This window comes from Bactrocera dorsalis, chromosome 1, assembly GCF_023373825.1.
Source record: "Bactrocera dorsalis isolate Fly_Bdor chromosome 1, ASM2337382v1, whole genome shotgun sequence".
NCBI classification, from domain to species: Eukaryota; Metazoa; Arthropoda; class Insecta; order Diptera; family Tephritidae; genus Bactrocera; species Bactrocera dorsalis.
In genome coordinates this window covers 4,509,280-4,536,951 of record NC_064303.1, presented here as the reverse complement: position 1 = coordinate 4,536,951, position 27,672 = coordinate 4,509,280, and the positions used below count along the sequence as shown (strand labels likewise).

General features: G+C 37.8%; 1 protein-coding gene across 1 annotated transcript in view; it reads left to right on the top strand.

Moving 5' to 3' along the window:
- Window positions 1-20,116, top strand: part of LOC105232404 (mucin-4) — a 54,077-nt gene extending 33,961 nt beyond the window's left edge. Inside the window, exons 2-5 of the mRNA XM_011214068.4 lie at window positions 15,975-18,911; window positions 18,972-19,109; window positions 19,170-19,377; window positions 19,498-20,116. Coding sequence (XP_011212370.2) covers window positions 15,975-18,911; window positions 18,972-19,109; window positions 19,170-19,377; window positions 19,498-19,808 — 3,594 coding nt within the window. The 3' untranslated portion in view covers window positions 19,809-20,116. The remainder of the gene's footprint in view (window positions 1-15,974; window positions 18,912-18,971; window positions 19,110-19,169; window positions 19,378-19,497) is intronic.
- The last annotated feature ends 7,556 nt before the right edge of the window (window positions 20,117-27,672 follow it).

The following is a 27,672-nucleotide window of genomic DNA, read 5'->3' as shown; positions in this document are numbered from 1 at the left end:
ACAGCTGCCAAGTACACACTTATTGACATATGGAAATCAAACTACAGAAACATATTAAGGTGTGATACCAATCTAGGGAAAAATTTTCACTGATTCGATTTGCGCGCAGTTTACATGGTTCGGTCCGGGTTAAATTTAATCAGATGGCATATATGGTAAATATGACTAGTATAAAGCTTTCGGACCACGTTAGTGCGTCTCTTGTTTTAATGGACCAGTCTGGGTCAAATTTAATTATATGGCTTCTATCTACCTGCCTACTCTTTATGACTACTATGTATATAGATTGTGGACCACGTATTTCCTTTATTTAAATAGAACAGTCCGGGACTAGTATATGTATAAATTTTGGACCACATCATTATTTAAATGGACCAGTCCGGGCCAATTTGATCAGGTGTTTATAGAATATTTTAACCAATCCGGGTCAAATTTGATCAGATGATAAATATCCAGTAATACGTCTTATATGATTTTGGATCTCACCAAAGAGGATTCTTTGACTTGGTTTATATTTCTTTTATTCACTATCTCACAATCCTGAAACTTTCTTATGAGCAATGAAAGAAAAGCGCTAGCTCAGCTAACCTCCTCCACTTGCAACGAAGGAAGCCAATATTTTTACATCAACAAATAAAAATCTGACCATCACCAGCAAATGCTAGTTAAATCCGCTAAGCTTCTGCGCGTTTATTTACAAATTTTGCTAAAAATACAAACTAGTTAACTCCAGCAAGCGAATTCTCCGCTTTCTCACCACCCCCGCCACTTCACATTCAACCGTTAGCTGAGCCCAACATTTCGCATGCGTAATTCATCAATGCAAACGTGCGGATATGCAAATTTCAAATGAGCTAAACACAATTTCACGTGCTTAATGCCGTTATTCGCATGCGTACATACATATGTATGTGCATATGCGTGTTTACCTTAACAATTGTTTGGCTTTTGAGCGCACATTGGCTTCCAGTGCATAATTGCAAGTGTGTTTGCTTGTTTGTTTGAACATGGACTAATGTTTGTAATTACCACTGGGTGTGTGTACTCGAGCGGCGCATGTGCGCACATTATTAGCATACTCACCTGTATAGCACACCACACAATATACCATACCTTCCTATATATACATATTTTTGTGTGTATTTACATGTTTGTATGTGTACTCAACAAACTTCGAAGGCGTTAAGTGACTTGTTGCTGAAAATGTTGCAGAAGTTTAAGCTTCCGTAAATATGTTAATTACGTTGCATGCAACAAGGTGGTAACGGCACACTTGTTTCGTTATGTACCACAGTGGATAGTTTGTTTGCGCGGCATAGCGGGTCAGCGATTCTTGTAGCAGACACCAGGACGCTGGTCACGCTGGTAATAAAATTTTGTTTCTAGCGAACTTTTTGGCAGCAAAAATTATTCCACTAAAAGTTTAAAACTTCAGTAAGTGGTTGAGAATTGCGGAAGCAGGCAGAAGTAAACAAAAAAAATCCCAAGTGGCGCGATTAAAATTATGAGCGAGTGAAGCAATGCTTTATACAAAGAGGAAACTATATTAACGCTGCTGATTCAGGAAGCTTTAAGTGATTAGCTCAGCTTTATTCAATGCTGGGTGAGCCTAACCTTTAAGGATGAGTACGATAGGATGCCAAATGGAATGGTTGAAATTGTGGGTTCCTGAAGTGATAGATAACTGTATTAATGCTACTAGTTTTTGAAGAATTGGATGGTAATATGTTTGGCTTTAATCAGTGCTTAGTGAGCTTTGAGCTCCTCATGTCCCTATTTGCTTTTAGGCGGCGAGCATTGCATTGTACAACTTCTCTAGAAATTTCCGACCATTGAACACGTGTTTCTCGAGCCAATTTCCTTTGTGAATGTGATCTTAGGAGTTCCATGTTCGAAAATATGTGCCGCAGTGTTTTAAAGTTGATCTAATATTGCCACAATACAGTTATGGGTTGATAGAGTTGGAACAAATGGTACTTAGATCCCTAATATAACTCCAGATCAGTTCGGATATTCGATTCGTGGTACCAGGTTGTGGCGAAAACTTATTAGTTTGCCTTACTCGGACCTGTCTTCTGTGGTTATGAGCACTATAAGGCTCTGCTAGACTTCTGGGCGAGACCAATAGACATTTATGCGAGTGCTTTATTATAAAGTTGATGTCTATGAAGATTTTTTAGTGATGTTGATGGAAAATGGCGGTTCGAGAACTTTCGAAGCCAAAAAACTAATGCTTTCTATGGCAATAGGACCTATTATGAAATATTGAGATATCTATAGCAAGCTATAGAAAAACAAAAATTTATATAAAAATCTGTATGTGGCAGGCATTTAGGAAAACATTTTTCCACCTCTTTTTGATACTATTTGTACAGCCAATTTTATCAGTTTGGCAAAGAATCGGTACTTCACTGTTCTCTAGCGCTCAAAACTTTGGATCCATGGATTTCCAATGAGCGCTGGGATGTCCGAATACTTTCCTCAACAACCAAAACTTGTGCAGCTGCGAACACTCTGACTGGAAACTGCCCAATGCAATAAGCTCACAGGTGGTAACCACACTGCTTGCCTTGGCGGACACAAATCGGCTAGACACTGACCACTGGTAGTTTACACGTCTTGTCGGACACTATACAAACTGTATCATTTAGACACTTTCTGACAGTGTCCAATGGCTCATATGTCGGCCAAAAATTGCCAAATTTGTATGGAAGCAGGCAAGGTTGAATCATTTAGACACTTTTAGCTCAACTGTCAAGGTTTAGACACACTTTCTTCGAACTCGCTGAAGTTGCTGGGATTGATATTAGCCACTTCGAGAAATTTGTGGTTGTCTTGAAGCGCTTCTTTGACTTATAATAATTTAATTAATGTCTAGGAGTTTTGTGAATCACAAAGTACCAGCTTTCACAGCTGTCCAAGTAGAATCCTTCATTCCCTTTGTAGCGAGGACCAGCCGTGCAGCCAAACCTAACCTGTCTTGATAAGTAAACGAATCGAAGACCTTCAACTCACAGATACATTGCTCATTATCGATAATTACTCAATTAAATGTAACAGATTACTTTTTCATTACTGGCAACAGTACTGCATTACTTAGCTGCAGTTAAATTCCATACAAGCTAATAAAATGTAATTAAGGCAACACGCTCAAAAAATTCACACACAACACGCTAAGTAAGACATAAAAAGTTTTGGGGCAACTATTACTGCTCTACAATCGTCCAGAGTCGTAAAAATTTTATGACTCCACAACTGTAACACACACATACACCACTACTTAAACGATATTCAAGCGATTGCTGGCTAAATTTTACATTCAGACTGTTTCCTCTACATGAAGCTTCCAGCCGAATCCGCTGCGCTCCCCCAGCAGCAGTTCACCCAGTAAATACAAACATACATTTAAGTGGAATCGCCAGAAGTTTTTACACAGAGATTTTTTATTATTAACGCTAAAGCTGTCCATATGCCTCGAAACCAGCCAACTAACCACCACTTGGCAGTTGCCGGGCGTCACACAAACTCTCCAAGCTAATTTGCCTAAGACAGCCGTCAGCCGTCAGCAGTCGGCAGTCGGCATTCGTCGTCGTCGTCGCCGCTGTTATGCGCCACTGATGCAGGTATCTCTGTGTAAATTGGACACTTACACCAGCGGAGTCTCGCAATTGGATGCTTCCCCAAGCGCTACTCAATGTTGTTTCAATTGCAATTGCAATTGTGGCGCACGGACAAGTGCATGCCACATGCGCGTTGCAAGTTGCACACAAAGCCAAAACTTGCTTTAGCAAAAAATAAATAAATTCAGCTCAAAAGCTCCAAGCACGAACGAGAAGAGTTGCACGAAAGCAACCACTTCAACTGCAACAGCGGAAAGCACGAGAAAAATATTGCACAATTGCAACTTCAGCAAATGCTGTGCCGCTGCCCCTGCTGCTGCCGCTTCAATATAATTTAATCTTGCTGCTTCTTGTTGTTGTTTAATACTTTTAAATTGCCACTTTATTGTTGCTTTTCGTTAGTAGTGCAGTTTCGTCAAGTGTGTATTTAAGTAGTTGGACGCTGCTGGCTAACTAAATGCCTGCTTCACCGCGTGCCTCGTGGCGTGTCTGGCTGACGGCGTACAGCTGCTGTTAGTTGCCGCTAAATTGGCTACTGGCCGCATATTATTATTGAGTTACCTACTTTTCGGTGACTTCTCATCCGTCATCCGTTGTGTGTATATTCAATGAGTTCATATTGCCCGTGGGCAGACATAGTTTTTAACAAAGACAGGGTAGACTATAATGGTGCCACCTCAAAATGTGTCTAAAGGGCTCGGAAGTTTGGCGATAGGTAAAAGATAGTATGTCAAAGGAAACTAAGGAAAAATCTTATACATAAGTTGGAATACCCTTCAGTATTATAAAGGGTGATTTTTTAAGAGCTTGATAACTTTTTTTCAAAAAAAAACGCATAAAATTTGCAAAATCTCATCGGTTCTTTATTTGAAACGTTAGATTGGTTCATGACATTTACTTTTTGAAGATAATTTCATTTAAATGTTGACCGCGGCTGCGTCTTAGGTGGTCCATTCGGAAAGTCCAATTTTGGGCAACTTTTTCGAGCATTTCGGCCGGAATAGCCCGAATTTCTTCGGAAATGTTGTCTTCCAAAGCTGGAATAGTTGCTGGCTTGTTTCTGTAGACTTTAGACTTGACGTAGCCCCACAAAAAATAGTCTAAAGGCGTTAAATCGCATGATCTTGGTGGCCAACTTACGGGTCCATTTCTTGAGATGAATTGTTGTCCGAAGTTTTCCCTCAAAATGGCCATAGAATCGCGAGCTGTGTGGCATGTAGCGCCATCTTGTTGAAACCACATGTCAACCAAGTTCAGTTCTTCCATTTTTGGCAACAAAAAGTTTGTTAGCATCGAACGATAGCGATCGCCATTCACCGTAACGTTGCGTCCAACAGCATCTTTGAAAAAATACGGTCCAATGATTCCACCAGCGTACAAACCACACCAAACAGTGCATTTTTCGGGATGCATGGGCAGTTCTTGAACGGCTTCTGGTTGCTCTTCACCCCAAATGCGGCAATTTTGCTTATTTACGTAGCCATTCAACCAGAAATGAGCCTCATCGCTGAACAAAATTTGTCGATAAAAAAGCGGATTTTCACATTTCGAACCGAACACTGATTTTGGTAATAAAATTCAATGATTTGCAAGCGTTGCTCGTTAGTAAGTCTATTCATGATGAAATGTCAAAGCATACTGAGCATCTTTCTCTTTGACACCATGTCTGAAATCCCACGTGATCTGTCAAATACTAATGCATGAAAATCCTAACCTCAAAAAAATCACCCGTTAGTAGTTTGAAAAACTTGATTTTAATAATGCAGCTTGTGGGGCAGCTGTATGATATGGCGGTCCGATCTGGAAATTTTCTGCAGATATTGTAGCGTCGTCAGCGAGGCAGGGAAGATGGAACTGTAACAAATTACTGATTAAAGAACTTAGCATTCACATGCTAATACTAATTCTACATCCCTGCGTTTTAAATAATTTTGTAGTATAATACGATTGGCTCTTGTCCCAAGGGACAGCATTACCAAAAGGTTCAACTTCACCAAGAAGTTCTAGTTTACCCTTAGCAGCAAGGCTGAATGGAATGTTTTTATTCTCGTACTAGTACTTATGGATAGTAAATACAATCAAGTGGTACACCCACGGCTCGAAAACGTCGGAGGGAACTCGTGCAAGAGTCACAGGAACACGCACCACTCTCTCCATACCTATGGGAAGTTTTCCGAGCATTTTTCAAGCAGAAATTTTAGCCATAAGCCGGTACGTAGAGATAAGCTCGAACGCAATTATCACAACGAACGTACAACCATACTTTGCGACAGTCAAAGTGGAGCTTAAAGCAATATCTGCCATGAGATCAAATTGCTACTGGCACAGGAGTGTAGAGAATGGCTGAATAGTCCAGCGGAACGAAAACAAGTGCACCTCATCTGGATGCTTCGTCACAAAGGTATGGCCGAGAATGAACTGGCTGATGAGCTCGCCCGCCCCGCAGCATCCACTAACATAGTAAGACCAGAACCATTCAGCGCGGTGAGTCGTCATAATATACAGAAGAAGAAAGAAAAAGAGTAGGCAGAGAGAGGTATTGGCAACAACTACAAGGCTTGCGCCAATTGTTGGTTCTGCAACAGGGGACCTGAAACTCCAGAACACCTGCTAATTGCAATCCGCAGACGCAGGATAAATGCCCTGGGGTCCATGTTTCCAAATAAGGATTCCATCACCTCGGTAGCAGCTAGCAGTATATTGAACTTAATCAATATGCTGGGGCTAGGTGAGTCTTTGTGATTTAGGAGAGGGCACAATAGACCTAAGATCACGGTCTTCGTCTATTTATCTTATCTTAGCATTCTCAAATATATCAAACAGATCTATTAAGAAGTGCCAAAATTCTCATACCCACGTAAGTTTAGTTCAAATTAGAAAGCATTGATGTGGAAAAAGTCAGAAATCTCCACAAAATCTGTGAGGTTATGACGGATCATTATCCCCTCGCTTAAGGAAGGACTCATTACGGAGACTCCCGACATCTTCTAGTAGTTGATTATGACTTTTAGTTAGACCTAACCTTTAATAGTATAGTATGTGAGCAAATATCACTTCTTTGGGCATATTCGTTCGAACCGAATAAATCCCGTCGTCGGTATGCAACGTCGTCGGTATGCGACCTGATTCCATTATTCAACTTTGGAGTCATTCAATTCTCAATGTAGAAAATTTCCCGGCATTTTTGGCAAGGTTCATAATTCTATAACTAAATTTTGATTATTTTATTTGGTCAAATTGTAAATTTTGACCCTTAACTCTCAATCAAACCAAAACTGAACTAATTACATATTCAAAGCTACTGTTTGGTAGCGGCTGAACTCTTTCACAGTTCATTTAACCCGGCTTTGAACCCAAGTACTCGTACCACGAGCAGATCACGCAGCGCGAAACGTTCTTCAACTAACCGCAGCTTCCATCATATTTTGCCTAACTTCGTTAGCTGCTATTCAGTTCACTTTTAACAGTTAGACTTTTGCGCAATTCAATGCTCATAACCTCAAAATGCACTGATGCTGTTGCCCATCTGTTCGACGGCCGTTGGAATTCATGCGTTTTCTTGCTATTTTCAATATTTATGTTCGTGTTTTGTCTATCAACATGCATTTTTTGCTGCTGCCGCTACTTGCAATGATTGCAACTAATTCAAGGTTGTACGTGCCGCATCGGCGGCAACAACTGTCGATTGCTAATATATTCTCACCATATTTCGGCAGTTGCTTGGAAAATGCTTCAATTTGCGATTCTTCGATTCTTCCGTTCTCTTTTCAGGCGCATATTTATGTTTATTTGACTGAAGTTTTTGCAAATGCGTTTTTTTCGCGTTTCTTTTTTTTTCATATGCTCATCGAATTTTCCGATTTCGGCTGGCGCGGTTGCGTAATTGGCGGACATCGCTTAGCGCGACTCTTGTATATCTACCACAAGTGTAGCTGAGTGTGTGCTGCGTTGGTTGCTTCTTGGCAAAAAGCTTGTTTCTGTCCATTTCTATTATTTTTGGCCAACTGTTTTTGAGGTCGCAAGACGCGATTATTGCGCAAGCGCATTCCCTGCTTTGCTTGGCGTCTGTGGCGCGGCAAGTTGTATGTTGTTTTTGTTTTTCCGTTGTGTGGAGCTCTTCAAATTTTCGTTTGCCTAGTTTATTTATTTATTTATTTTTTGCTTTATTTTAATTTTATTTGATATTTTTTTGGTTTACAACCACTCACCACTTGATGTTTTCGGTTTAGCGCTGTGTGCGTAGCTCTCTATCAGATTATTTTATTTTTTGCCTATTTTTTGTGAAGAGGTTTTCTTATGCCATCATGTGGAATTGGTCAGTTGTTCAATTATGTGATTTGATGTTGATTTTTCGAATGCAGTGTTTTTATTGTTGCGTGCCTTAGCCAAATACGCCTTAGGTTGCGTGACTAGTCGATAATTTTTAGTTTTATTATCATTACATTTTCATGTCAATCCTTTCTATTTTGATTTTTAGAAGTACTGCTAGAATATGGCGGCGTTTAGTTGCAGAGATTGTATTAAGGGTTTGCGTTTAACTTCTGATGGCATTTCGTTGAGTTCAAATATTGTTGGCTTCTATATCTAAATAAATAAGTTTAATTATTAGGTATATTCAATTAAGAAGTTTATAGTAGCCAAACCACATTTATTTTACAAAATTCTTTTCATATTTAACATTGTTCTCTTCCAACATGATACTCTGATATAGCGACTTTTTAGTACCTTTTTTGTAGCACAAGTTGTATTTTGCTTCACAACAAGTCTTAGTTTCGGCAATCACTTCTTCATTCGTTGAAAATTTTTTATCGCTGAACATTCTTTTGATTTCTGAGAATAGGAAACTGTCGCTGAAGACCAGATCTGGAGAATGCGGTGGATGCCCAATTCATGGATTTTTGACATCCGAATCATTAACTCGCCGTTGCTTTGAGCTCGCGCGGCAGCCACTTTGCACACAGCTTTCTTATACCCAAATATTCATTAATAATTTCACCAGGTTTAGAGTTCACAGTGCAACACACTTCTGATCCCACCAAATTTAGACCATTATCTTGGCCTCATGTATATTTGGCTTTGCTGTTGATTTTTCTGGTTTCCAGGTTTCAGATATAATTTTTTACGTTGGAGGTTGTCATAATGTAATAATCATAACTAGCCACATTCTTGTGTTTAAAACCAATTTTTTGTGTTGCGCTCAAGTAGCATTTTGGACATTCAAAATCGTCTTTCAACGTCTTTTGGCTTCTTGGCATCCTTGCATTTGAATATAACTGACTTTTTTGAAACATTTTGAAATGGCTGCTCGGGTGACTTGCAAAGATTCTGTGAGTTCTTTTTATATTTGACAACAATGTTTAACAAGTAATGCTTCCAGCTCCTCAGCTTCAAACTTTTTGTTCCCAAAGACTGTTCTTCGTCTTCTCCAGTTCGAAAAGTCATCCACCTTTGAAACGTGCAACCCTTTGTGGGCCCGTTCGCTCAGCTAAAGCGTGTTCATTATAAACTTCCATTAAAGTACGATGACTTTCAGCTGAGGTTCCTTTCATATTAAAATTACGAAGAAGAACTGCCCGGGAAAACACTTTTACAGGCACAATGTTCGATATTTTTAATGGAAAAGGGTTATTGTATTTTAAGTTCCAAAAAGAATGACATATGTATACTGAAAATGACGCAGAAGAACAGTAGCTCTAAAGGATGTTCGGAATATTGGTACTATGAAATAATACTCAAGTTGCACCATCTCGTGGCAAAATTCCCACGAATATCGTTAAAGACCCACGTATTACTAGAGTATTCATTATTTTAGAATCGTGTATAATCAATATATTGGTCTTTCAATGCCATACTTTATTTTGTGAAGAAGACGGAATCATCCTCATACCTGTATGATAATTCTATCTTCCATTAAATAATATTTGCGGCTCATATTCGCATATAATAGCACTCTCTTTCCTTTACAGTACTTTTAGATGAGCTTACTCCTCGAAGTTCTTCCAAAACTGGCTTAAAACCTAAATGTAGCAGATTAGACTCAAATCCTCTTGTCATGAGTTTCAAAGATAACTTTCATGTCTGAAACCATTACCAACGAAAGTAGCTTTAAAGGTTGCGAAGAGAGTCTTATCGCCAATATATTTTTTATGAAATTTATTTCACAGATTTGACAAATTACACTCGATTCCATGCAGTAAGACAAGTTCCCTTCCGAAAACTTTAAAATTTTAAAACCAATTCACATCAACAATAATTTTAATTGCCTGCCACTCACTCGCTGCATCATTTGTCATGCCACAAATTTAGGGTTTAGCTACATTTGCATAAATCACACAGTAAAAACGATAACAATAAAAGCACATAGCACTGGCAACATGCAACGTGCAGCATGCAACGAAAAATACAATGTGACATAATTAGTGCCACAAAAATACCAGCAGCGTAAAATGCAAGTCAACACACTTGTCTAATATGTAGATGAGGTTGCAAGTTTCTAGCTAAAACCCAGCAATTGCTGCAAGTGCATTTGTTGGTATGTATGTACATATGTGAAGTCTTACAGCGACTCTGCTTGGTGTGCTTCACGCAAGTGTAGAAAGTATTTCGGATGCTGCAAAGCGAATTCCGAGAAGTATGGAAGATATGGCGTAGAAGCCAGTTTATGACATGCGATGGGTTGTTTTTGCTTTTTTGTTGCCACACTTTAATTGCATATTCAGCAATTGCTCTATTATTTGCACTCTATAAGCGTGATTTATTTATGTTGAAATGGAGTAAAGTGTGCCAAAAATTGAGGTGAACTATAAGTGACGACTTAGTTTTACTTTGTTGTTGGTGTAGTACAAAGAATCATCTCTACTAAATGTATGGTAATTGGCTTTCTTTGTAGGCAACGCTGCAAGTTATTTAAAAATTGTTTTATTGCTTTGAGGTAACGTTGCTTTTATTATTGTTTTCATAATTGTGGAATATTTTGATGAATATTACGCGCAATTGTAGTTATGTAACAAATTGCGTACTTTTTAATTGCTTCTTCATAATTTTTGGAGTTACGTAAAGAAATTTCGCAAGATAATGAAGTATTCAAAGAAAGTTGAAGATGTTCAGGGCAATATTTTGAGGTGTTTGCGTTAGGTAAGGTAAGATTAAATAGTCCATCCTAAAAAGGAGATCTCGCTTGGGCAACTTATGACGTCGGTACCTAGAATTACTAGAAACATTTGTCATAAATACCCTCATAAATCGACCAAGTGCTTTGAGCCGATCACAAATGTGTTGAGGCGGTCAATGCTAGTTTTGGTTCTGTCTGCTAGTTCGCTGAAGGTATGACTGAATGAGTAATAATGCACTAGAAGCTTTTCAATCCTCATAGTATTCAGCACTTATTCAGCTTAGCATAAATGTAGCTGAATGAAGGGGTGAGTGTGAAAACATCTGAAAAAACTGAGTGTTATGTAAATCTACTACAAGCTTTTCATGCTTCTGATATTCAGCACTTATTCAGCTAAGAAGAAGTGTAGCTGAATAAAGCGATGAACATGAAGACATCTTAAAAAATTAGTGAAATGTAAATCTACTACAAGCTTTTCATGCTTTTGATATTCAGCACTTATTCAGCTTATGTGAATTGTAGCTGAATAAAGCGATGAGTGTAAAAGCGTATGAAAAACTGAGCGATATGTTAATTTACTATAAGTTTTTCACCCTTTATGGTATTCAGCACTTATTCAGCTTAGGAGAAATATAGCTGAATAAAGCGGTGAGTGTTACAACATCTGAAAAACTGAACAATATGTTAATCTGATATAACCTTTTTACCCTTTATGGTATTCAGCACTTATTCAGCTTAGGAGAATTGTAGCTGAATAAAGCGGTGGAAGTGAAAACAAATGAAAAACTGAAAATATTCTACACCAAGGTGTATGAAAACAAATCATTTCACCACTTTAGGGGCCACTGGGTAAAATATAATTTCCGTGACGTGGTACTACTACTTGCTTGAGGAAATTTTTTTTATTTATAATCCAGTTTAATAAGCCATTTTCCTTTTAATTTCTCATCTCTATTAAATGTTTTAACATTCTTTGCATGTCGCTCGTTATTAAAACAAGTCTATTACTAAATTTATTAACTGGCAATTTTCAGTTTAGCAACTTTACATGCAATTTTATGCAACAGGAAAAAAATTGGTCATATTTTAAAAAAATTTACATTAAATTATGGAAGAAAACCCCATATCAGTCGCATGCACAACCACAGGCACGTCCACAACACGCTGTTGCACAATCGCCATTACTCACATGCACCAACGAAACACTTCAAATTCCGTCATTTGCAATGAGCCGGCAAGCCGAAGACAACCGATGAGAATTATGTATTTATCTGCCGTTTGGCAGCGGCGAAATTTCTACATGCAACGCATTAAAGCGATGGCCGCACCTGCAAAACGTACGTTAATAGTGATGGGATAACCGCAAAGTTGAAACCAACTGATACCAAAAAAGCGCCGCTTGCAAGCAAAAAAAACAACAAACACATTAAATGAACTGGGCTATGTTGCACGCGTCGCCAGAGCTGTGAAAGAAATGACCAAACCGCAGCAATGAGCGCAGCAGGCGTCACGTAACCCGATGCCTTACCGAACGGTGGGAGGTGCGGCGGTGGTGCGCCAGGTGGTATGAGTGATGCGTAATTAATTTGCATTCATGTACGCGTAAACCGCGAAAAATGTAATAGATTTTTAATATGCTCACAAATATGTGTGTATGCGCAAGTGTGTGTGTGGATGCTGTGGCTGTTAAGTACCGACAGCAGCAATTTTTTCTCGCTTCGCAGCTGAAATCGCTGCGCGTTCCTCATTACGGTATGCGTAATTGCAGTGGTTGTTGTCTTCTCTTTGACGTTGTTGTTGTTGTCAATAGCAAAGCTTTGCAGGGCACTACAACAACAAAATGTAGCATAATACCGCTCAAATTTGTGGCATGCAGTGATGAACAAAAGCAATTGTGCGCAACAATGGGCCAAAGTGGGAGGGCATGAAAACAGCAACAACACACCGATACAAAAAGAAGCTGGAAATAATTGAAGGGAAACAAAAGAGCGTTAAACAAACGCAAAAATGATGCGTTATACAACAAAAGCAGTAACAAACCGCCGCTGTAGCATAAGCGCGTCTAAGCTAATGCCGCAGCCACAAGTCGCTGCGTTGTTTGTCAAGTTTTTTTTCCACCAACAATTTGCTGATTATTATTTGTTTCCCTATTGCCCTGTACGCAATGCAACATTGTTGTTGTCATTTTCAATTTATTTAGCCAAACAACTACAGGCGTACATGCCACACTGTACATTAATTGTGCAGGTAATAAATCTGAAATATGCTGGCGGCGCGCATGCGCGGCAGCGCCACCAAGTAATGATGCGGCAAAACGCGCATTATGCGGCCACGCCGAGATTATAAACGCCACGCAGCAAAAAATATACAAAAACAAAAGTAAATAAAAAACTTGAAAAGAGTTTTCGGTGTTTACCAGCGCCAGACAAATGCGTTTGTTTTGTAAGTGTACTCACATATAAGCTGAAAAAAGTGGTTACGTTGAAAATTTATTAATAAAAGTAAACAAGTAATTGTGTGGAAAGCAGAAGTGGCATTAATGCGTCAAAAAAACAGCATTTAATCGGCATAAATAAGCAATTACATGGCCGAAAAGATCGCTGTAATGTTATTAGATTAAGTAACACCGGTAGTAGGCGGTCGGTTGCATTTAAGAGCTTTCATGTAATATGCGTTAATATTTTTTTAGGGCGTATGAAATTTAATTTCTCACCACAAGAATTTCGTGCATGAAAGGAAATAGATAATTTGAAAGTAATTATATTTTTTCTATCCGAAATATTTTTTGTTGCTTAAGAAGAAATTTTCGCTATTACAAATAAAGCTCTCTTGTATGCTTAAATGGCAAGGAAAAACAAGCAAAAACGTTAACTTTGATTACACCGAAGCATATACTTAATTCCCCAAAAATAATAAAAGATCCCTTACATGAACTTGATTACGATTATTCATATTGTCAAATTTCATTCCAATGCTTAACATTTTTGTAATTCTCAATTGTCTTATGAAATAAAAATCATATACTTATATATATATATGTATAACCAGGACATAAACATTATAGCAAATATTTTTTGGTGAGAATATTAATTCGACTATTTCCGTTTTATTTCGAGATTAATCAATCGAATGATTTACAGCTCTGGTCTATCTTTTGAAAAGACAGGAACTGAAATCTGGTAACAAACACCTACAGTACACTCGAAAATGGAAGGGAACACTTTTTGTTATTGCTAATTGACGGAAGAAGGGCTGCAACGGATGAAGAAAAACTTGTTCCAACAATTGTTGTGTAGAAAAGAAATAGTCGAACTAATATTGTATCAACAAATAGTAGTATAATGTTTATGTTTACATATATGCCGTGATTAGATTTTTACAGTTCCTCGAATCTTTGGGAAGACCCTCGGCAAATATATTGACATCCAAAAGCTTTTTTGTTTATTTCAAAGCGTTTTTGACTGCATTGATAGAAGATGCCTATTCGATGTGATGTCTATATTTGGTATCTCTGTGAATCTGATACGGTTGTGTAGAATGATCTTGAGCACGACCTTCAGCTCCGTCAAAAGAAAAAACTTCTGAGAAGATTTCAATGTCATACAGGGTTTTAGATAGTGAGATTCTCCCTCATATACCTTCTTCGATATAACATAATGCAAAAAAGAGTGATACGGACCACTAATTTGAACCGCAGTGGCACTGTTTACTCTAAAAAGATAATGCTATTCTATATAAAAATGATATTGACATCTTTGGTAGTAATATCATAGTCGTCAGCGCAGCCTTTTCCAGTCTAGAAAAAGAAGTGAAAGAGGTCGTGTTTCCAACACAGACCGATTCATAGTTTTACTGCCAAAGAAGAAGAGAAGATCGAACTCTAAGCAGCTTGGCATTTGCTTTACCTTTACTTTAGATATGAGGCTTAGCCTTAGAGTGATCCATGAATTCTATGAAGATATTATTGGAGTGGAATATACTTGTAATGTAGCTTATTTCATAAAATTTGGGTCTCATTTTTATAAAAATGAGATATTCATCCTCTGATATTATAAAGAAAGAAATCAGTTATAACATATATGTATGTTTATACTATTATATTACTGATATGTACCTTGTAACCGACAAGCTTTTCTCGTTCAGGAATCAATTTACCATTTGAAAGAATCATTTCATAAGAAACCTTAGGTTAAAGCTGAAAATATACAATTAAAAAATACAAAAGGGGATTTCCCCATTATATCTATTTATCAAAAAAATTGCTATCAGCAATAAGGTTGGAAATCCACTATGATATATGTTTTTATGCAAAATATCACATGGAAATATTTATTTAACTAAAATATTTGTAATTTTGAGTTACGCCATTATTCGATTAAACCAACGTTACATTGTATATGAAAGTGTCGATGCAATTAAATACGGATATTTATACATACTTGCAAAATAAGTAATGCAACTTTACAGCATCGTAAATCTCACTAGACTTCGTCACAGCCACAGCGATGCTTTTGTCATCGAACACACAAAACTGGTTGACGTTTTCAATGTGACCGCAGAAGACATCATCGACAGCAACAAAAGCGGTTTGCTAAAAAGCTGTCCGTATGTTTTGCCTGAACCAATTACAATGCGTGTTTTTGCACGTTAGGCTGTTGGTGTGTTGCGCATGCGCACACTCTCGTTGCAAACGACAATTGACTTGGCAATTTTACCAGTTAAACTTGCATTGCTCCAATTTCGTGCGCAATTTTTCCTTTTACCCAGTTACAGGTTTTTGCTTTATAAGCCTGTAGGTATTTTGCAATAGCATCGTTGATCCACTTTCCGTCCACGAAGTCCACGAAAGTAGAGTAATGCTAACAACGCTATCGAATGTGTGACGCTGGCATTGAGAGGTCGTTGAAATTGTGCGTTTGAAAGTGAAAATTATGTAATAATAGGAGTTTGTTGTGCTATAAATTTCGCGGTTGACATTGGTTGACAATGGAAAAAGTAGGATTGGAGGTATATTTTGGGGTATTAGGGAGATACTAACCATTGGAAAATTATTTACAAAGAAAAATTTGAATATACGAGAATTTGAAAGCTGTGTAGAGCCTTTATACTTCAATCTTTCATGTAACCAAATCAAAAGATTTAAGAAGAATGTATATAAACTGCTTCCACGAAATATTTTAAGTAGTTAAATTACTCAGAAAAAAATTTTTGTTCAACGCCACCCTTTTTTCTTCTAATTGCAGCCGATTCCCTTCCACAACCAATTCCGCCGGCAGCTCTCTACCCAACAGCATATTCTAACGGACGTGCAACACCATACACAGCAGCGTCAGGCCCAGCAGCAACAACAACAGCAACAGCAGTACTTCCTGCAGCAAGCTCCAAGCGTGGAAGTACCCATACAAACTCAGCAGCAACGCAACCGACAGGTGGCACCCACTGTGAATACACGCTTCCCGCCTAGCGGCAACGGACGTGGCAATTACGTCAGTAATCAAAACGCTAACAACAACATCAACAACAATGAACAATACCAACAGAACTCAGTTTTCCAACGCTCCACACAGAACCAATTGTACACGCCACAGCAGCCGATACGCTTCCAGCAGCCACAGCAACAACAACAGCCCTTGCAGCAACAACAAAATGTAGATCAACACACGCAAAATTTCTTGACTTTGCGTAATTTTGGCAATCAACAGGTCGGACCACAGCAGAGCTTGCCACAACGTTCTTACAACAACAAGCCATTCCAGACACAGGCAACACAACCACAACAACCGCTGCAACAACCACTCTACTCCACGCTACCCAACAGCGTTTATAAGCAACAACCACAGCAGCCACAGCAAGCAGGACCTTCAAACTTTGGTCCACCACAGACGCAACAGAAGCTGCCGAGCTCACTGCCAATACCCACCTTCCAGTCGCAGAGTGTGGCGCAGGCGCCGCTGAAAGCCGCATTCTCCACCACACCACAGTTGATTTTCCAACAACAACAACAACAGCAGCAGCAACCGCAATTGTTGCCACTGCCACAACAACAGCAACAGCAGCAACACACGAACTACCAACAACTGCCATTGCAGCAGCAGCAGAACGGCGCTTTCCAGTTGACGCCCAACTTGGGCCTGCCAGTGCCACAGATCTTCCCCAACCTGCAGTCGACTGCCTTCCCATCAGCGGCACCACAGCCTCAGCAACAGCCTCAACAACAGTTTGTCAATCCACAATTCGCCACGCTGCCAACACCGCAAGCACAATCGGCCGATCAGGAGTACAAGCAGAAGATCATACAGAAGCACGAACAGTTCGTGCAGAAGCAATACGAGAAGTCACAGAACAAGGTGCGTCAGCAACATGAGGAATTCCTCGCAAAACAGCAGACACTTAAGCAACAATTGGCGCCCACATTGCAGTTACCACTACAACAACAACAGCAGCAGTTGCAGCAACAACAGCAGCAATACCAGAACTACCAGCCACCACGCAGTCGCCCACTAGCACCATCCGAACTCCATCTGTTCTCATCTGCTTTGCAGAAGTATCACGAGGAACACCCCACAACGACGACAACAACCACCACAACTACAACCACCACTGAGGCAACCACAGTACCGAGCAAACAGAACAGCAAAAACGTCTATGCGCAAGTGAAGGCCGAGCTCGGCAAGTACGGCATGAAAACCACACCAGGCAAGAAACCCGTCAAGACCATCGGGCGCGATGAGCTGCTGAAGCAATTGAAGGCTGCGTTGGCTGAAGCGCCGCAGAAGGAGGATGATAACAAAACTTACTCCGAGATGGATTTGGTATTACCAAACGGTCAACGTGTGCAAGTCATACGCACCACGGATCCCAATTTGGTTAAAGGACAACAAGCACTTTCACAAGATCAATTGCAATCCTTGCTGGCCCAACAAGGCATTTCAGCGTCTGAAGCCGTGAGCGCACCAGCTGGTGGTAAACTGAGTATATCAGATGTAGCGCCCGAAAGTGCAAAGGATCTCGTGTTGCCAAATGGCTCTAAAGTGCAAATCTCACGTTCACCGGATCCAGAAGCTGCCATCAATCCACAAGCTTTGCCCGGTGGTGTTGACCTCTCCAATTTGGCCTCACTCTATGGTGGCGATATTGAGGGTATCTCAAGTGGCGCCAACAGCATCGCTAGCTCGGCTGTCATACAGTCCGACTCCGATGAACCACCAACGCTGGAAGAACTGGCCAAACGTGGACTCATACCCGATGGCTATGAAATTGAAGGTTTGAGTTCGAATAAACCAGCGCCTGCACCGCAGCCAGCACCCACCTTACCGCCAAAGAAAAAGGCAACATACGTCTATCTTGAGGAGCAAGCTGATGGTAGCTTCAAAATACAGGGTGTCAAAGCCAATGGTGAGAAGGAAACAAAACAAACTGGTGCCGAGGTGGAGAGCATTTTGGAGCGTATACGCAGCGGTGAAATTAAGCTGCCACCCTCAGTCTCGCGCCTAACACTACCCAACGATGAGGTGGTCGAAATACAGGGTGGTAACATTATAAAGACTACCGCTACACCGACCACTACTCCAAGAACAACCACAACAACTAGCACCACTACAACGACCACAACTACCACCGAGTTTCCATTCGCGCGCACATCACCGATACGTCACCAATACCATTCCACACGCACATCGCCGTATGTCTTCCCCAGCACTACCTACGCGCCACTTGTGCATCGCACAAGCCCCGCTGAAGTATCGCTATCACCGCCTGCACCAGAGTCCACAGCCACAACCTACTATACAACACCAGCGCCAATTTATACCGCCTCTACTGCGCCTGTAGTTTATGAGACTTCAACACCGTTTGCCGTCACCGAACGTTTGGTCGATACGGTGCCCGAGTCAGGTCACTACACCGACACGTTGGTGCAAGAAACTGAGAATAATGAAAAGGCTGCCGAGGTGACGTCTACGAACCCTAGTGAAGATCTCATACAGATCCTGAAATCGAATGGACTCTTCGCCATGGCTAAATATTTACGTCAATCCGGTTTGGATAGCATCTTGAATGAGACCGGTCCATACACGATCTTTGTGCCAACGGATAAGGCATTCAAGAACTTGCTGGTACAACTTGGTGGACCCGAACGCGCTGAGGAGAAGTTTAAGGCGAACCCCAGGCTGCTGAGTGGCGTAAGTGCTTGATAGAAATTATTTGTATACAATTTTAATTTTTATTCCTCTACGGAACAGCTATTGTTGCATCACGTGATACCCGGCGCTTTCGAGATTGCAACGCTGCAAGATGAGATGACAGGCGTTTCTTTGGCGGGCACGCAATTGCGCGTTAACCAATACACCATGCACGATCAGGAGTGGAACGATGTGACTGTGAGTATTAAAGACCACATAAAAATTACAAAAATAAATGATATTGGTTATCTCCTACAGATCACAACAATAAATGGCGCAATGGTCTTACTGAACAAGAAGGATATAAAGATACCGCAAGGTGTTGCTCACGCAGTCGATCGTGTCATGTTCCCGTTACCAGTGGGCGATCTCTTGCAGACATTACAATCAGACCGCGAGAATAGATTCTCTAACTTCTTGAAAATTCTGTACACTTCTGGCTTATCGGAGAAGCTACAAAGCAAAGGTAAGTGAAAACTCACAAGCTTTGAAATGTTTGATGGTTTTGTCTTCTAAAGCTCTTTCAAATTTAAACTTGCTATGTTTCTCACTCACTCTCTCTATCTTTCTTGATCTTCCCTCATAGGCATCAAAACCTACACCGTTTTTGCGCCAGTGGACAAGAGCTTCCGCGATATGGAATCCGATGCGTTGGATAAGCTGTTCAATGACAAAGATGCTGCTGAAGAGTTCGCGATGAAACATATTGTACCCGGTTCACTTTTCTCCGCAGGCATGCGTTTCTATCAAGTGAAGGATTCTCTGCAAACCGGCAAAACCGTTATACTTCAAAAGACATCCGCTGGCAAAATCAAGGTGAACGACGCGCAAATGGTCACCTCGAATATACCGGCAACAAATGGCGTCATACACGCGTTGGATGGTGTGCTGGCGTGAGCTTAAAGCTTCAAAAGCTTTACGAAAACACAAACAACATTATTAAGTTAGCATTAAACAAAAAACGAATATATAGGCTTTAATTTAAGAAAAGAACGCATGAAAAATTATTTTCAAAAGCAACAAACTTCAAGTTGAAAAATTTGTTTGAGAATATTTTTGTTTTACAACAAAAAAATATAGAAGTAAATCTTGCCAGGTGCGCTTTAAAGCTTTCAAAGCTTATGCGACGAAAGCCTTAAAGTTAGTTAATATTACAGTGGTAACTTTCGGTTATTTAATACTTAAATTATTGTTTTTTTAATTTTCTCTGTTAGTAAGTAATTTCGAAAAAACAACAAAATCTGCTGGTGCTTCCAATATTACAAGTTATATCCGCTTACAGTTACGTATGTATGCTTTTCATTAAAGAAGTGAAAGCTTTTAGTAAAGTATGGCAGCTTTTCATAACTAAAGTTCAAGCACGTGTTTCGTTTAATCTTCCACTACGACTATGACGACTACATTTTCAGTTAAGTAAAAAAATTTAAGCTTTTTACAGCAAACCGCTCATCCATATTATTTAACACGCATATATTTTCATTTCAAGACAAATTAGTATATTTTCATATACACACAAGCATATTTAATATTTTGCACCAAATCATCATTTAAGTGTCAATAAAAATTAAATATTTTTTTACAAAATTGAAAAAAATTATTATTATTGGAAATGTTATACTTATATGCATATTATTAAGTTTATAATTATAAAAAAAAAATGTCTATATAATTTAGACGAATTTTGTTTTGTAATAATAGTACCCCATGTATCTTAATGTATATACAACGCAATTATTTTAATTTTTATACGAAAATATGTAAAAATCTACTTACGTCATTTTAAATGCAAATTCATCGAAAATCGTTTGCTTAAATTCATTTAAATATAAATGAGTACAATACTGCAAAACGGTTATGCTGAGGTTCATTTATCAATAAAATTAAGTAAAAAATGTAAATGATTTGGTTTTAGCTTTACTAGTGGAGACTTCACTACTCAGAGGAAACAGAAACAAAAAAATGTAACGAGAAAAGAGTCGTTGAGTACTATAAGGACAAGTTTCTTATAAGAGAAATGACAAATAATAATAAAGTTAAGTTAAAGTCAATGCTCACAGCAAAACCAAAATAAAGTGAAACAAAATAAAAACTCTTTTCTACAGTGTATGAAATGAAATCCAGATTTCACTTTAGTACCTATTCTACTTCAATAGTATTCTGCATTGACATATGTGACAGCCTTGAAAAAAATCGATTTTCTTTTATTACGGCGTTAAAAAAAATCAAAAAATAGGATATTGTTCGAACAATGGCCAAAAGCCCCCCAAAGAATAATAAAATTGTAGACATGGGACGTTTAAAATAATTTGAATTTTGAAATTCTTAACGATTTTTGTGTGTTAAATTTCGATTTTCAAATAAGAAACTGTACTAAGTTAAGAACTATATACAGAATATACAGAAAGATATTCAACAGAGGGGAATATTTACTTCCGATTGGGCAGTTTCGGAAAAATCGCTTAGAGTAATTATAGTAAAGAAGCTGTTTAAACAGAATGGTTATACCTTAGGGCCTACAACTCAAATTATGTTTTAACCTTTAACTGGTGACAAGCGGTCTCACAGGCCGCCTGATTGTATTTCCTTTTAGTTTACCGCCTGATTTTAGTTCCTATATAGATTGTATTAGAAAGTTAGTAATAGCGAGCCTATTGAATAGTTTTATTTTATCATTTTATATATTCATTTAATGGTTTGAAAGTCTGCAGTAAGCTATCGTCTTAGGCCGCTCGTCACCAATTAAATTACACAAAAACCATGTCACCAGTTAGAGGTTAAATATTAAATAAAATTCAAAATGGTATTTTATTGGTGTAGTTCAGACTATGTCACTCACCAGCAGCATAAAGAAACAGTTCAATTTCATTTATTTTTAGGCGAATAATAGCTTTTTCCATCATTTTTTTTAAGATTAACAAAAGACTTAAGCACGAAACTTCAATTATTAAAGCATTGTTTTTACCCAACTACAGTACGAACTGAAGATTTTACAGGTATAATTGTGTATTTGCTAACCCAGTGCAGTCTTGAACCGGTTGCCTGCAGCGAAGACACGAACCGTGCAAAAACAGTTGGAAAGCTGTGTTTGTATATATGATAAATAATTATATTACATACATGTGTGGATATGAATTTGCAAGAGTATAATCAGAGAACGTCCAGAGAACGTCTATCATAGAGAAGGTTCACGGCGCGAAGAACGTAAAAATATTTTTGGCTAACTCGGTCGCGATGGTCCAGTTTCACCACATACAAATTATGAGCGTGTTTAACAGCGATTGAGCGGTTTTTTGAGTCTATGAGCAATAACAAAAATAAATAAAAGAGAACCAATGCAGGGCACTATACATACAAGCGTATTTATATGCAGGTGATTTCTGGTAGGCGGAGAAGTTCCTGTATGCTACATACTTATGTATGACTTTTTCTAAAGCTAACATATACTAATATGTACATATGTTTTACGGGGGAAACGGCGCCAAAATGAAACATAATGAGGTTATTCTGCTTTTCGATTGGAAAAGTTTTTATATACTATATACAAGTAGTTAGATTTTTTTCTACTAAAATTATGCTCAAAACAATATATTGCTCTAACAGACGTATGTTCGCTCTTTTGCTTATATTCTTATATGGATATATGCAAACACGTGTATTCGTATGAATTCTTTTTGTTCATATTAATGAATACATGTGCAATTGAATAAATTTGAATTTAATCACTTTTTCAAAGCAATATTCGTAGTTTATGTGAAAATAAAGCCTATTTTTTTAATTATATTTGTAATTGATATATTCATACTTATGTGTATACTTCATTACATATGTACATATTATTCAAAACTTATATTCACATGTATATTATCACTTATCAATAATAACATGTGCGCGCTGCTGATATGTACTTATGTGCATAAGTACATACATACATAAATATGTGCCTATGATATTGGCACACAAATAACGCATAAACAACATACATACTTATATGCGTTCACATGTAGATATGTCACCCGCAAAAACTACAAACATTGCTTTACAAAAACAACAATCGTTTGAAATAGCATCAGCAGCGTCACAAGTCAATATGGCAGCCAAATAGTCGCACGCATCTTTCGCATCTCCGTTGTCAAGATCAACCAATGGCCGAAACTGGTGTTTTGTCAAAGAGTCAAGTGCTGAACACATTGAGTGCGACAGACTATTCTGTCAAATATTAAAATACACACGTTCTTATGGACACAGTTATGTAGTTGTGCAGCTGCCTCAATAACTGTGTCCCTAAGAACGTCTGTATTCTAATATTTGACAGAACAGTCTGTCGCACTCAATGTGTTCAGCACTTGTGTGATGATAGAAAATCCAAGCTGTGCCGAAAAAAATAAACGAATGGCCGCCTATTGACCGCTTCCCTTGCCGCTGTAACAGCTTCGCCTACAAACTAGCGTAAATATGTATGCATATGTATGAGCTTGCATACATATCGACGCAGATTTTTGCGAGTCACGGAAAAATATTTTAGACAAATATTATAAATCGACAACTCCTATGTTGCCACTTTTCTCACTTCTTTCTGTGAAGAATCATCAGAAAGTTGTTCAATTTATGGTTTTTAGCTTTTGCCATCGTCGCGAAAAGACGCTTGTTGGCAAAGGCATGCTCGGGGAGATGTTACGGCGTCTGTTTTTAAGAATGAAGCGAGGTCGTTTGTGGAATATGCGCCTGCGTTTATGAATGAAATCGTTTTTGTTGTAAAATTTACTACATTTGGGCTTCGCCAATTCGGCTGCCATATTGACTTGTGATGCTTCTGCTATTTAGACAATTGTTGTTTTTGTAGAACAATGCTTCAATTTTTTGTGGTGACATATTCACATGTGTACGCATATGTATGTTTGTATGCTTGTGCATTATTTGTTCGGAAGTGTATACAAATATATGTACATATAAGTATATATGAATATATGAACATGCAGATCAATGCGCGCACATGTAATATATTGATAAGTGATAAAATCATGATATGAATTTCTGAACGCGCACATGCGTATACATGCAATCATATGAGTAGATAATAAGATTAATATGATAGACGATGTATTTATACATATATTGTTGTGATAAATTCAATTTCTATTACTAAGAAATAATACAAAAATATTTATTAGTATAGTATATTATGTAAAAATCAAATAAAATTATTAAATATTCAAGTCCAAATTGACTGTAAATAGTACTATGCATTCATATAAAATTATACTCATATCATAATTATGTTTACATGTCAATATTGAATTGCCGACGGCAAAACGCAAAAGCATACATTCATACATATGTATGTATTTGCATATGTATCACACACAAGCGATCCTCTGGTTGAAAGCTAACATGAAGCATGAAAATATCACAATGCTGTTGTTGGGAGTATCATAAGGAGCATGCATACATACGTATATTAGACTTAGAAAAAATCTAACTACTTGTATATAGTATACAAAAGCATACAGGAACTTCTCCGCCTACCAGAAATCACCTGCATATAAATACGCTTGTATGTATAGTGCCCTGCATTGGTTCTCTTTTATTCATTTTTGTTATTGCTCATAGACTCTAAAAACCACTCAATCGCTGTTAAACACGCTCATAATTTGTATGTGGTGAAACTGGACCATCGCGACCGAGTTAGCCAAAAATATTTTTACGTTCTTCGCGCCGTGAACCTTCTCTATGATAGACGTTCTCTGGTATAATAATTAAACAAAAAAATTAATATACAGACGTGTTCGAAATAGTAAGAACAACTGAAGCGATCCAAGAATTATATGATATAAAATTTTTGCAAACGTTTTTATTTATACTTTTTTCCACAAACATTTACGTCTGGTTTGAGTTTTTAGAAAATGAAACAACCTGTTCGAAGACTTAGACAAAATCTTAGCGGCGGTTTGTAAAAAGGATATCCACATTATTCTACCAAGAAAAGAAATTAAAAAAAATGCTTTCGGAAAAGAAAATGTTTGCCTATATAAGGCAGCAACTGCTAGTTACTTATACAATGAAATAGGGGCAGACCCAAAGGTACGTACAATAATCAGGATGAGCACATCACAATATTTGTTAAAAGGTGCCCATTTAGGACTTCCGGGGAGGAAAATTCTAATTTCCAATGTCAACATCATATATAAAAAAATGCTGATATTTGCCAACCCAAGGGAACGTACTTCAAGTTAGGGACCTCAGAAGTGTGCACATAAACTGACTACTTGAATTTGCTAGAAAGTTTTTGGGTGAACTCCTGTCAATTTGGCACAAGATTTTATGCACTGATGTGACAATGATTGTACTGTTTAACTCTGGTAAAAAGAACAATATGTCAGATGATCCCGTAATCAGCAATTCAACCACAAATTGATGTTATGTTAATGTTTTTCTTGCAGTGGTGTTGGGCCTCTAATCTGGTTCTCAGGAGCTATGGACACAATTTATTATTCTTTGAAGTCGTAGTTCTAACTTACTTCAAAGAGGATATGTCATTGCGATGATTCTATCAAGAAGAATGACCCGAAGCATATTTCGAAAGGATCTAATACGTCGTTTCATATTATTATGTATTGGATTGGGAGCCGTTCTCTTCCGACCTCAATCTAATAGAACACATTTGTCTGGATATGAAAAAAGTTGTTAGGAACACTAAACTAAAACATTTCCAAGAATTATGGAAAAGTAGCAAAAAAAGCTTGAGGAAAATAAATTTCTCTAGATGCCGAGCTCTTGTAGATTTATGCAATCTAGATGTACCAAAGTAATTAAAAAACGTTGGAGACGTTGTAATTGGAAATACAAAGCCAGATTTGCTCTCTCGCTCTATCTTTCTTATGCACTGGCATACGAGTATAGTTCTTGATGGATCGGAAGCAGGTTTACATTCATTCGGATGTTTGTCGATATCCAGTAGGAAGTGTGTACAAAATTTTTTCGTTCTGCTTTTATGGGAAGTGCTATAAAATATGACGAGAGCAACTTTCTTCTCGTACAGTTTGCGGTTTATGGCTATAATAATTACTTCTTCGTGATGTGTACAGAATGTGCGGTGGTGTGTGCCTTCGCTGCATATATTTGGTGGGGAAACTCGCTATGCCTTGTTTTCGATTATCGTATAAAATATGAATTCCTTTTTATACGTTCTCTGTATGAAAGGAATATTTTTTGAAATGTAAGACTTCTAAATTTCAAACACCAAATCTTTTTGAAAAGGATATTTGTCCTATTTATCATCTGTTTCCGGGTCGCAAGCATAGATTCATGAGTTATCGTAAGTAATAATTCGTTTCATGATATGCTGGTAGTCGAAAAGCATTGAGATGTTAACGCGATACTGTTTTTCGAAAAAAACTGATTGTGAATTTGGAACCAATCGTGCTTCCAACTTTCTTAGACCCAAATGATTTTTCAAAATGGTTTTCGCTGATCCTTCCGATATTCTAACGATGCTAATAAGATATCTGATCGATGATTGTTAATCGTCGATTTTCAATTTACTAATTTCTTTATTTTATTTACGTGTTGATCATCAGTTGATGTTGATGGCCGTCCAGGACGTGGTTCGTCGTCAACGCATTCTCGACTTTCTTTGAATAATTTGCATCAATCGAAAACACTTGCTCGTGACAAACAATTATCACCGAAGCTCTTTTCCAACATTCTGAACGTCTCGCCATCAGAAATTTGATTCCGAACACTATTTATTACACATTTAATTGAACTTCTTTGTTGAAAAATGTCACACATCCTAAAAATCACCATATGCACTTTATGTACTTCAGTAAGATGAGACTAAACTAAACAATAATGATTATTTTGTTATGACATTTAGCACAGAAGTCATTTACAGTCATACCAACCTAAAAAATAAATATTTTGACAATTGGGCTTTCACGCGAAATTTAAATTCAACAGTCTTACTATTTTTTGCCCACACTTAAGCATATCAACAATTTTTCCTACAACTCACCGCTATGTTTGGAAAATCTCTAATTTGCGCATTTTTAAATAAAAACTACAATTTAAAAAGTTTACATTTAATTTTTCATAAATTCTTTATTAAATCGACGTTTAAAATTGTCATAAATTTTTCATTTAACATTACTTAGGGTTTTCATAGCTTTCATTTATAATTTTTTTCATCATTTATTTATTTCAATAATTATAATATTATTTGCGCGTTTACATTACCACTGCTTGCCACAGCGAGTACAATGGATTTAATCGCTTGCCGCCAATTTCTTTAGCGTGTAAATGCTGTTTTCTTTACTCACTTCATGCTCTTCCATTCGCTTGCGTCGCAAACGCTGTTTTTTTGTTTTTAATTAAAATTTCTTAGTTTATTTATATTTAAGTTAAGTTTGTCTGTCATATTTTCAATATCGTTTTGATTAGTTTAGCTTCCTAAATGTGGTTTTGTTTTCGTTTGTAATTTGTTCTGTTGCCTTACATATTTCTATAATTATCCTCAAATCGTTACTTTAAATAAATTCTATACGTTTTTGTGTGTGTATTTTCACCAAAGTTAAGTATTTGCTTTTTTATTTCTTTAATATCCGTTTTTTTACAATACACATTTATAGTAAATTTATTTATTTATACTTTTTTCGCTTTTCGTTTTCACTTTTCATTTCATCTATATCTAATACACTGTTGCTTTGAGTGCAAAATGCAGTTTAATTAGCATTTAAAAAATTTAACAGCATAACATTATGAGTAT